Source organism: Anopheles gambiae, chromosome 3 (assembly GCF_943734735.2).
Source record: "Anopheles gambiae chromosome 3, idAnoGambNW_F1_1, whole genome shotgun sequence".
Taxonomy (NCBI): Eukaryota; Metazoa; Arthropoda; class Insecta; order Diptera; family Culicidae; genus Anopheles; species Anopheles gambiae.
This window is the reverse complement of record NC_064602.1, coordinates 64,952,283-64,965,513: the sequence shown is the minus strand read 5'-3', so window position 1 is coordinate 64,965,513 and position 13,231 is coordinate 64,952,283. Positions and strand designations below refer to the sequence as shown.

Here is a 13,231-nt window from a genome sequence, read left to right as displayed (position 1 = left end):
AACGCTCATCGGATGCGATTTTATCGGACGAGATTTATATGGGATTTGACAGATAACGTCGGACGTGCGATTTCGTCGTCCGACGTTATCTGTCAAATCCCATACAAAAATTTGACAGGCCGTCCGATAAAATCGCATGCGAAAAAGCGTTGCCACCACCCTAACCCACGTGGGTTTGAAGTGGCTTTACAGTAGGTTAAGGGCGATTTGGTTATTTGCGTCGTTTCTCAAATAACCAAATCGGCCTTAAACCACTATAAAGCCACTTCAAACCCACGTGGGTTTGTGGTGGTCGATTCAGTCGTTAACCCACCAAATTTTAGAACAATCGGAGCTGTCAGTTCCGATCATATGTATTGACCTTGCGGGTACATATCATACCTACATCATCCCCAGCTGTCAAATCGGCATAGTCAGACGTGTTTACGTATAGCTCCGTGATTTATTTTCCGTATTTCGGTTATTTTAACAAACAATCAGTTTTCTCTTGTTAAATATATGTCGATTCAAAGAGGATTCTTACGCACGTGTTGTCTGGTTGAAGGTTTTAGCAAAAGAGAGCGAGGTTTATTCAATATCTGACGTTCTTGCTTATTCGACGTCCCGCTTAGCCTTTGTCGTCGTTTACATATGTGCGGATCGACTTCTTGCGCTTTGCACTTATTCAACACTCCTCAACGCGTGTTTGTTAAAGAATTAGCTCCTCCTAAATATATCCAGCTAATCCTATCATTGCAACTAACTTTTGCAATCTTATCCTCGGCAAGGGTTTTGTAAGGATATCTGCTATCATATTTTCCGAAGCACAATATACACAACTAATCTTTCTTTCCTTGATCTGATTCTTGGTGAAATAATATCTCGTAGCGATGTGCTTCGTTCTGTTGCTTAACTTTTCTACGTCTAACAATTTCAGACAGCTCTGATTATCTTCATATATTAAAACCTCTTGCTCATCGTTGAGCTCCTTAAGAAGTAATTTAAGCCAAATCGCTTCCTGAATTGCCTCCGATAATGCTACAAACTCAGCTTCTGTGGTAGAAAGTGACACGCAACTTTGTTTCCTACATGCCCAGCTAACTGTTCCACCATTCACTTTAAATACGTATCCGCTGATACGATAGATGATGATGAGATTTCCTATCCTGTTTGTTTTCTGCCCAGTCTGAATCGCAGTATCCTATTGTTGTGTCTGCACAAATGAAACAAGAGACGGTGTGTACGGCACAAACAGAATATATATTTTATCACTACTCTTTGGTATTATTGTATTACACGGGTATAAAATAACATAAACGCAACACACGCAATGCGGGGAGAGGACGACTGATCTCTCTCGCGCCGCGATCCTCACTGAGGACGTCACCGGATGACAGCCCTGCTGTCAACGGCGAGCCCTCAGGATGAGGCAGCGGTCTGTCCACAACATATCCCCGTTTTAATTAAGCCGGTACGGCTTAAGCCAACGCAGCGGTTTTAATGTACTTAAAACCGGAGTGGCAAGCGTACGGCTCAAGTGGCGCTGTGTAAAACAGGGGAGAGTGCCGACCGGCCTCTGCGTTAAACGCTCGAATGAGATGAGCGTTGCGGGCTGCAACAGGGGGCAGCCGATGTGCTGCGCTCGCTCGTACCGTTGCAGTCTCTGTGGTGTTGTTGTTGTTGTCGGTGCCACTGCAGCTGATGACGCTGCCGCTGTCGTACGTAGTTGCACCGGACGCCGATGATGCTGCTGAGGCAGCTCTACGAATGCTGCTGCCGTTGGGGCGTCGATGTGCGGCTGAGCAGGGGGCGGCCGTGGTGCCGCGCGCGCTTGGACCCCTCAGCCGGTACCACTGCACAGGGGCGACCGTGATGTCGCTGCCGGTGAACTGCTGTGCAGGGCGCGCAGGATGATGGTGATGATGATGACGATGCGAGTGCACAGCGGGCGACCGTGATGCCGCGCACGACGACTGTGCACTCGGGACACATTAAATGGTGCTGCACAGGGGCGACAGTGGTGCCACCGTCGAGATGCACCTGTGCAGCTGGAGCGCCGGCGATGTAGATGCACAGGGGGCAGCCGATATACCTCAGCACTGTGCCTGCTCACCGGGCTCGACGATGATGCTGGTGCAGCAAGGGCGGCCGTGATGCCGCGCACGACAATACTGCACCAGTGTGTGTGCGATGACGCTGCAGCGGGCGGCGGTGATGCCGTGTGTCGTCGCTCCAAGGCGGAATATCCCCTCGCCTTGGCCGGAATACGCTGCAGCGGAGTGAGGATCCTCTTCGGGGCTTCGTGCAAGCCCGAGCGTGCCCATCCTGCGCGATGGCGGTTGCGCGATGGTGGAACCGCGATGGTGACCTCCGTGCTGCGTCGGTCCTTTGTAGGATCCCCCCCTACGCGAGGAGGATCCCATCCTCGTCGCCACTGTTGTGTCCGCACAAATGAAACAAGAGACGGTGTGTACGGCACAAACAGAATATATATTTTATCACTACTCTTTGGTATTATTGTATTACACGGGTATAAAATAACATAAACGCAACACACGCAATGCGGGGAGAGGACGACTGATCTCTCTCGCGCCGCGATCCTCACTGAGGACGTCACCGGATGACAGCCCTGCTGTCAACGGCGAGCCCTCAGGATGAGGCAGCGGTCTGTCCACTACACCTATAATTCCATTTTTTGTGCCTTCTTGGCTCAACCGCAAACGAAAATCGATTGTACCCTTTAAGTATCGTACCACCCGTTTAACCTCTTCCCAATCACTTTGAGTGGGCCTAATCGTTTTTTGACTCAAAATTGAAACTGCTGCTGCGATATCGGGCCTCGTATTTATCGCTATGTAGCTACTTTACATTTACATTTACTTTACCGATCATCTTCTGGTAGTCATAGTTACTTGCTAGTGTTACTTCTTCTTCTTCACGCTTAACGTAACCGGGGTCGAGAGGGATATTGGATATCTTCGCGTCGACTTAGCCACAAGTTTCGATCACATCGGTTATGTATTTCCTCTGGCTCAGGAAATAATCGCCTCGTTTGTCCTTTTCTATCTCAATTCCTAAAAAAAACAAACATCACCGATAACATTTACCTCGAATGACTTCTGCAGTCCCGCGAGTAAAGACGAAATCATTCCAGGATCTTCTCCCGCCACGATCAAGTCATCAACGTAAACGAGAACGTAACACCAGCTTCCTCGATGCCGCCTTCGATACAAGCAAGTGTCCGCCAAACAACTGTTGAAGCCTTGACGTCTCAACTCCTCATCCAGTATCTGATTCCATGACCTTGCCGCCTGCTTCAGTCCGTAAAGTCCCTTGTTTAATTTACCGTTCGCCTATCATCTTGCACGATATTCATCGGGACTGTTTACATTCCTCCTAATCGAGCTAACGACACAGATACTCTTACATCTGTGATTGAAAGTGTAAGTGCAATAGTAAACCATGCAAAAACTAATGATCTAATATTTTTGTTTGGAGATTTTAATTTTTCGGCAGTATCGTGGTCACTTTCACAACAAACATTTGGTCACTCATCATCGTTCGCGCACTATGTGGCAAATTCATCATCTTCGGTCAGATCCCGGTTTTTGGATGAAATTAACGCTAGCGATCTTTATCAAATAAGCTGTATCAAAAACTCGCTTAACCGGCAGCTCGACTTAGTATTCGCAAATTTTATTGCCGCAACTTACTGCATCGATTTGCACCCCTGCCCAACACCACTAGTCTCTCCTGACCTGTACCATCCAGCCATCGATTTAACGGTTCGAATTCCAAGCACAATGCCTAATCCTACACTGACTCAAGCAAGTAGACCTAGGATGAATTTTTATAAAACCAATTTTACTCGGCTTGATGAGCTCATAACTAATTTTAATAGCCAGTTCAGAATTAGCCAGTTTAATTCTGTTGATGAAGCTTTATCGATATTTATACGCTTTCTTTTATCCTCGTTTGATTCGTGTGTACCAATTATCACAATTAAAATTATACAATAAAATACGCTACGGTGGCTACTTGTCTCGGTTGGAGAAGAATTTCATCAAAAGGCCCAAAGCTCTCTGGAGTTTTCGTAAGAAACACAATAATACAAATGTGACACCTAAATCGATTTACCACAATGACCGAGCTGGTTCAACTGCTTCAGATATTTGTGATATATTTGCGTGTAGATTCGAGGAGGCATACACAATCTCAACTACTGACGACAATATTATCACCAACGCTTTAATTAATACTCCTAATGATGTCATCGACCTTAATTTAACTAATATATCGCAAGAATCTGTTCTAAATGTACTCAAAGCAGTCAAGCCCAAAGCTAGTCCTGGCTAGTGATGAGTCAAGTAGCACTGTGCCACCACGCACACACAGCACAGTAAAATGTGCGAGCACAATTGCACATTTTATAAAATTGTGGTGCCACACTTAGCACAATTTATGTGCTCCGCACAGTTTGTGTGCTCCGCACAGTTTGTGTGCTCCGCACAGTTACTGTGCTCCGCACAGCTACTGTGCTCCGCACAGTTATTGTGTGCTTCGCACAGTTTGTGTGCTCCGCACAGTTATTGTGTGCTTCGCACAGTTTGTGTGCTCCGCACAGTTATTGTGTACAATCCGCACAGTTTGTGTGCTCCGCACAGTTTGTGTGCTCCGCACAGTTTCTGTGCTCCGCACAGTTATTGTATGCAACTGTGCGGATTGTACACAAACTGTGCGGAGCACACTAACTGTGTGGAGCACAGAAACTGTGCGGAGCACACAAACTGTGCTGATCACACAAACTGTGCGGATTGTACACAATAACTGTGCGGAGCACACAAACTGTGCGGAGCACACAAACTGTGCAAACTGTGTGGTAGCTGTGCGGAGCACAAAAAGTGTGCAAAGCACACTAACTGTGCGATAACACAGTAACTGTGCAAAAACTGTGCGGGAACACAGCTACTGTGTGACCACACATTAAGTGTGGTACCACGCACACACAGCACAGTAGACTGTGCGTGGTACCACAGCACCACACAGTGAAAAGTGGTACTTGACTCATCACTAGTCCTGGCCCAGATGGTATTCCTGCCATCATTCTCAGCCGATGCTGTGAGTCCATTGCGCCGATCTTCACCAAAATTTTTAATTTTTCACTGGAACAAGGAGAATTCCCCTCTATTTGGAAGAGTTCGTGGATTGTCCCCATATTTAAAAAAGGTGACAAGGAAGATGCAGCCAACTATAGAGGCATAACATCACTCAGTGCTGGAGCCAAAGTTTTTGAGAAAGTGATCCAAACAAGTTTACTCAAGGCTTCATATCACTATATTAGCCCTCAACAACACGGTTTCGTTCCAAAGCGGTCGACGATTACTAACCTTGTTGACTTTACATCACAATGTCTCCGTAACATGGATAGCAGGATGCAAACAGATGCAGTTTATATGGATTTAAAGGCTGCTTTTGATAGCATCGATCACAACATCCTTTTAGCCAAGATGAATAAGTTGGGACTTGGGCGAAATTTAATATGCTGGTTAGAATCGTACCTTGCCAATCGATCGTATGCTGTATCTTTCTCACGGTGCCATTCAAGGTCTTTCATTGCATCATCTGGTGTGCCCCAAGGTAGCAACCTGGGTCCACTACTGTTCGTACTGTTCATCAACGACCTATCGTATGTAGTACCAGCAGCGAATCATTTAATGTATGCAGATGACATTAAAATCTACATGACGATAAAAAATGACACAGACCACTCCAAGCTACAACAATACCTTCTCGATTTTCACCAATGGTGCAATCGAAACCGCCTGAGCCTCTGCATTGAAAAATGCCGAGTCATTTCATTCACACGAGCACGAGAAATTAAGAACACCAGCTACACAGTTAACGGTTTACCAATAGAACGCACTAATGCTATGAAGGATCTCAGAGTCATACTTGATTCAAAGCTGTCATTTGACCAGCAAACAGAGGAGGTGATTACCCGAGGTAATCAATTGCTTGGCATGTTGTTTCGGATAACAAGAGATTTCAAAGACCCAGTCTGCATCAAAGCGTTATACTGTGGTATTATCCGCCCGGTACTCGAATACGCCTGTGTCGTCTGGAAGCCCTCAACCCAAAGACTTTCTGAGAGAATGGAATCGATACAGCGTCGCTTATCCCGATACGCAACACGCTTGTTACCTTGGCCACCTGGCAGTCAGTTACCACCTTATGAAACGCGACTTCTGCTCCTCGGACTGCAACCGCTCCACATCCGACGCCGTACCGCACAACAACTGTTTGTGGCTGGTTTACTGCAAAGTAACATCGACTGTCCATCCCTACTCCAGCAGTTAAACTTTTACGCGCCTGCTGTTCAGCTTCGCTCTCGTCCGTTACTTGCCCTGAACCGTAGTCGAACTGGATATGGCTTTAGAAACCCCTTAACTCCATTCGGGTGTTTAATGAAGTTCGTCATTTGTTTGATTTTGGAATCTCAGTGTAAAAACACAACTGCTTTATTCCTTAGTTCAGAATGGAATCATCTTTATTCACTCAATGTGTACTCTGATCGAGTCTTGCAATGTTACTGCGTTATGCGTGTTACCCGGCGCTCTAGCACCAATCGAACACGACATCGAACATGAAAAATGTATGGGATTTGACATGTTTGTCTTACGCCAGGACTCCACAGAGCATAACACGAAGCGCAACATAACAACTGACAGCTGCCAAACGCTTCCCAAAACGCATGGGAAAGGAGGTAAAGCGTTTCATTAACTTTCGGTTATCGCAGTAGGCTGGTAGTTTTTCTACGAGCAAAGAGCGGCCTACTGAGGATGTTCAAAATATGATACCAGCAATAAAGCGTTTTCTGAAGCGTTTGGCAGCTGTCAGTTGTTATGTTGCGCTCCGTGTTATGCTCTGTGGAGTCCTGGCGTTATTTGATGATTTGATTGAAACAACTTTTCTAAATACAAATTGCGAAGGAAGTGTGAGGCAAGATTTTGTGAGAATTATTGGATACAACACCCAGGAAAATCATTTTATAAGTTTCCAAATCAATACAAAAGGTGTGAGAAGTACATAAAACAATACGCATCGGAATTTGCGAAGAAAAACAAACAGGGGATTTAGCAGTTTTGTCTCTGTGTCAGTGTAGTGAGCAAATCGTTATAGAGATGGCGCTAGTGTTTAACGTACAGTGAGCACAATTTGAGCACACATCTTTCAATAACCATGGCAACACCATACTCAAATAAGAGGGACACAGATTTCAAAGGTTTTCCAAATTAAAGGAACAAAAATGTACTGGAACTCAAGGGACTGTGCAAAATGTTCAAATAAGAGAGGTTTTTCAAATTGGAGAGGTGTTAAGAGAGGGTTCACTGTATTTTCATTTTAAATAAGGAGGCAACTTTTGAAGCTCATTTTTTTCGAAGTGTCACGTCGGTTTGTCGGTGGTTAACCTCAAGGTGGATTAAAAATATCAGGTGGTGAATTAGGGCCTTTGGGGGGTCGCCATAGTTGAGGGACTTTACGTCATTTTAGAACCGTTAACCATTGGTTCCCGCACACAAAGCTTAGCAAATAGAACAGATTTCTTTGTAATTATGTGCATTTTTGTGTGTCTATTGGTTTTATCAAAAAAATGAGATATATTAACAAAAGATTTGATGATTTTTTTATGTACGAAATTTAAAATCATGTGGGTAAGAGTTCTAATCTCACGTAAATAGTCCATGCGGCTCGTAGATAATGAGGAATTAATGTGAAATTTGAAAAAAATAATGCTTTCTTAATTTTTATCATCAAAAATGTCCAAACACGATGAATTATAGAATAATTTCACGGAATAACACAAAATAACACACTTTAATCCATGTTTTAATGTTAAATAAGAACTCGCGAAGTCCAAAAATATATTTTTAAAGAATGTTTAATCGAAAAAATGGGGTAGGGTAACTGTACCAGTTTTCGGCACGCTAGTGCAGCAGTTTCACAAAAACTGCTCACAAATAAACATTTTTTATTATTTTTCATGAAAATGATGTTATTCTGGTTGATAAACTATCATAATATGTTACACTATTTTTTATTTGCCGGTTCAAAGCCCTTTTTCATAAATATTCGTAAAAATGCAAACATTGCTTTTGCTCCTATTTTCGGCAGTTTGTTCCTATTTTCGGCAGGTTGTGTTCCTATTTTCGGCAGTGCGAATACGGGTCAGAAAATGTTATTATCTATGTAAATATGTACAAAAAATGTTTAAAGTAATTTTACACTCTTACTTTCCTAATACTGATGTTAAAAAGCACTTTAATTAATAATTTTATGTTGCTTATTTTGGCCCGTTTTGACAGCCATTTTGATGCGACGTTTAAACAGAGCAGCCATTGACAGTTTGATGGTTATAACGTACGGTGCGAATCGACTTAAAAATATTTATTTTTCTCTTAAGTTAGTGCATTTTTTGTCGTAAAATTGGTGATATTTGGTACAAGAAAGGTCATATTATGTGTCGACATACGTATTGTAGTGTTTTGATCAATTTTAAAAGGAATATTCAGCCAAATTCAAAGTGTGTTATTGTTCTGAATTTCGGCAGGAGTCCACAACATTGAGCTGTCAAAAATGAACATTTACTGTGTACCTATTTTCGGCAGCATTTAAAGTGAAAAATAACTTGTTTATCGTGATTTTAAAATTCCGAAAAGTTAGAATAAATTCAATAAGCATAAAATCTTTATTATACAGGCGGTCCCCGAGATACACGGTACCTCTTACCGTAGCAATAGACGATGCGCAATCTCAGATTGCGCATATATTTATCTGTCAAACGGGTCGGTTTGATATATTTATCTGTCAAAAAATATATATATATCTCTAACATATAATCTTGAAAATTTATGCGCAATCTTGGCGCAATCTGAAAATGTATGGAAATGACGTTTATAGCTCAGGGTTGGCTACGCGAAATGACTTATGTTTTGATAAAACGAATATATGCGCAATCTGAGATTGCGCATCGTGTATTAATACGGTTATACGCGGATTCGGAGATACGCGGTTTTCTAAATTTGACAATTCTTTGAGCAAATTGTACTGATTTGACACATCAATTGCAAATTGCCAAATAATTCCCGTTTTGATCGAATGTTAAAAACTATTTCAAAAGGTTTAAAACAGTTATATTCAGTCAGAATCATATCAAATAATTCATAAAGTGACTAAAACCACCCCCAACCTGCAAAATTATACGAAAATTTGTGATATTTTAGCTGGAAATCACGAGATTCGACTTACGCGGAAATTCGAGATACGCGGTATTTTGCGGCCGTTTTCGGTCCCCATTAACCGTGTATCTCGGGGACCGCCTGTACACCACTTTTTCATTGTTTTACTGTTCTGATTCTCTTAATCACAAAACCTGCCGAACCATTGGCTGACAGCAAAGCTGCCGAAAAAAAGCACAATTTATTTGATATTTTGAAAAATACGAAATGAAATGGTGTGAAACTTCGTATGTGAACATCAAATAATTACACTTTCACTACAAAATTGTGTTTTGTGAAATTTTTTACCACATTTGTGCAGAATTTCACGCTTTTAGCTACTCTGCCGAAAATAGGTACACTGCCGAAAACTGGTACAGTTACCCTAGATAAATTATATGATCAAATTTAATAAATGTAAACAAAGTTTGAATTTGATTTAAAAATATCAGGTGGTGGACTCTAGTGCATTTTGACAATTCGTCACTTGACGTAAGGTCCCCAGGATTCAAACTTTGTTTACATTTATTAAATTTGTTCATAAGATTTATTTAGCCGATTTTTTCGATTAAAAATTCTTTAAAAATATATTTTGGGCTTCGCGAGTTCTTATTACACATTAAAACATGGATTAAAATGTGTTATTTTGTTTTATTCCGTCAATTTAATCTATAATTCATTGTGTTTTCGACATTTTTAATGATAAAAATTAAGAAAGCATTAAGTTTTTCAATTTTTACATTAATTCCTCATTATCTACGAGCCGCATGGACAATGTTCATGAGATAAGAACTCTTACTCACATGATTTTAAACTTCGTGCATAAACAAATCATCAAATCTTTTGTTAATATATTACGTTTTTCGATAAAATCAATAGACACACTAAAATGCACATAATAACAAAGAAATCTGTTATATTTGCTAAGCTTTGTGTGCGGAAACCAATGCACAATGGGCATTTGCCGGGATGAAATTCAAAAAATCAACTTTGTAATAGCGCAATTCCAAATAATAGGTTTTAATACTAAGGGTTAAACTAAGAAAAATACAAAATATGAGCTCTGTATCTGTTCTGGTTCTCTAGAAAACACCTCTCAAAGTCGAGATTTGTTAAAAAAAACGCAGAAAAATTTTCACTCTTTTGGAAAACTTTGAACCTTTGTAACTTTTTCAAATATGAACCGATTTTGATAAGTTTAGACATTTTATAAAGGATATTTAGTCAGCTTTATAAACACATGAAAAATTTTGAGCTAAGTTAATTTTATGCAAAAATATACGATAATAACTAAAGAAACCTCCTGAAAATTTTCATCATTTTAACTTTTGACTTGATGCCATTATAAAAGTGGCGTAGAGTGGCATTGTCTCATATATGTCACATCATAGTGTAATATATATACTATCAATCTGTGAAGAAATATTCTGCGAAAGTTTGCGAACGCGAATTTTATTGAAGTTTTTTCACATCAACTTTTTCTAAAAACAGACACATGCTTAACTAGGCGGCTCCATAAGTGCCTAGTGTAGCGTATTTCGTGTATTTTACAAAAATATATTCTACGTGCTTTTGATTAACTTTCATTTCAATTACGAAGCTGTGTATCTTAGTTTCAGCTCATGTACTTATCTAATATGTAAATTTCTATTCTAACCTAACTTTATTATTAAATATAATGAAGCAAATCAGAACCAAATACCTTTTGGTCCTACTGCAGATTATAGAAGGATATAAGGAAAATAATTCTTAAATTATACGCATAACAGGAAAACGTTATGAATGCAGTAGCATCTATTGGCGTTTTGGGAGAAGAAACTCCCAAAACTCATGACAAACTAAATATAAGGATAGAGGGGAGTATGCTACAAAGCATATTTTGCAAGAAAGAAAATGCATCCAGAAGGACATTTTGTATAATGAGCTGTATTCCTCTGATTCGTTAACCAGTTCAATATCAGTAGCTACACGCACTAAAACAAAGACAGGGTTTAACTTTACAAATGAAGTAAATACTTAGTTTGTAGCTATCGTGCAATTTTGATTTTTTCAGATAGTTGTAAAACCAAGAAGGAATTTTTAGTTTTAATACCCCTTCTAAAGGCAGTATAGTACTTGGAAAGGTATTGGATGAATATTCACAGACAAACAATATGTGCTGCTTTTCATTACGAATATGGGAAGTACTTTATTTCAATGCACCTGCTCTATCTAATTATTTAAATGCCTTTATTCATGTCTTTAGAAAAGTGAACTAGACGTCAGGAGCTTGTAATAGCATCCACCTAAGTTGTGTATGTAAATTTTTAATATTTGTACTACCTGTGAGTAAAAGTGACGAGAATTAGCAACAAATGTCCTATACAAAGCAGAAAAAAATATCTTATTCAAAATTATTATGTTTTTTTATATATTATTATTATTATTATTTATTTAATCTTCATTATGGAACATTACAGTATATTTTAAAATGGTTTATACTATTAGCAACAAATAATACAAGAAAAAAACACACAAAATTAATAAAACTAAGCAAAGATCCCTTTAAAGACTATTTTATGTAGCGCCACCTGGTGGTATGGATGCGAACTACAAATAAAATGTTATTTACTATCATAATACTTTACTACAAACGATAAAAACTAACAATTTCTGCAAAAATAATTTTATCCCGCAATTTGTTCTAAACTGCCCATTGTGCAATGGTCAACGGTTCTAAAATGACGTAAAGTCCCTCAACTATGGCGACCCCCCAAAGGCCCTAATCCACCACCTGATATTTTTAAATCCACCTTGGCGCCTACCGAAAACCGCCAAAATAATCTGACCACACTGTTCGGGTATCGCGTTTATAGCATAGTTAACGAGTCCACTTCTGTGCACTGTCGTATTTGTCAAAAATACGATTAAAAAAAATCTCTTTCCGTCAAATCTTCATCGCGCACACGTCGTGTCCAATCGCTCCGTTCCGAGATTTTTAAGGAAATTTGCTCAAAATGGCATTCGGAGATGTTAAGACCGCCAACGGACTGAAGGAATTGGACAAATTCCTGGCTGATCACAGCTATGTCGAAGGGTAAGCTAGTTAAAATATGGTTTCAAATTTTTGAGGTTAGCACACGGATTGCTTGCTGGAATGGTGACACGCAACCTGTTTTCCCTTCCCTCCAGATACGCTCCATCGAAGGCTGATCTGTCCGTGTTCGATGCCCTGGGCAAAGCTCCCGCCGCTACCCATGTGCACGCGCTGCGCTGGTACAACCACATCGCATCGTTCAACGCTAAGGAGCGCTCGGAATGGGGCGGTCAGGCCCTGCCACAGGTAGCCGGCGGCAAGCCGACTGTCGCCGCCGCACCGGCCGGCGGAGACGATGATGATGATGTGGATCTGTTCGGATCGGAGGATGAGGAAGAGAGCGCCGAGGCGGCCAAACTGAAGGAAGAGCGCCTGGCGGCATACAATGCAAAGAAGTCGAAGAAACCTGCCCTCATCGCCAAGAGCTCCATCATTTTGGACGTCAAACCGTGGGATGACGAAACCGACATGAAGGAAATGGAGAAGAACGTACGCAGCATCGAGATGGACGGACTGTTGTGGGGAGCGGCCAAGCTCGTACCGGTCGGCTATGGCATCCAGAAGCTGCAGATCTGCTGCGTTATCGAGGACGACAAGGTTTCGGTCGATCTGCTGACGGAGACGATTCAGGAGTTCGAGGATTACGTACAGTCTGTGGACATTGCCGCATTCAACAAGATCTAAATGTGTGTGTGTGCGTTTTTTGGCTTCTGTTTTAAGTTTCTACCAACTACTCTTCACAGTGCGACAAGAATGGAATAAATGAACCCATTTTACTACTCAGATTTCTTGGCATATTAGATACGAACAGCCGAAAGATACACCATTTCAGAAATCGGAGTGACCGGTGTGCATAAAAATCTATTCTTTAAACAAAAAAACGTACTTCACATCCCATATT

At 41.0% G+C, this 13,231-nt stretch overlaps 1 protein-coding gene across 1 annotated transcript; it reads left to right on the top strand.

Moving 5' to 3' along the window:
- Positions 1-12,088: 12,088 nt before the first annotated feature.
- On the top strand, positions 12,089-13,115 carry LOC1275337 (probable elongation factor 1-beta). The gene is made up of 2 exons (XM_314575.4): positions 12,089-12,330; positions 12,426-13,115. Exons 1-2 carry the CDS (start codon positions 12,251-12,253, stop codon positions 13,012-13,014), a joined length of 669 nt encoding a protein of 222 aa, XP_314575.2. The 5' UTR covers positions 12,089-12,250; the 3' UTR covers positions 13,015-13,115.
- The last annotated feature ends 116 nt before the right edge of the window (positions 13,116-13,231 follow it).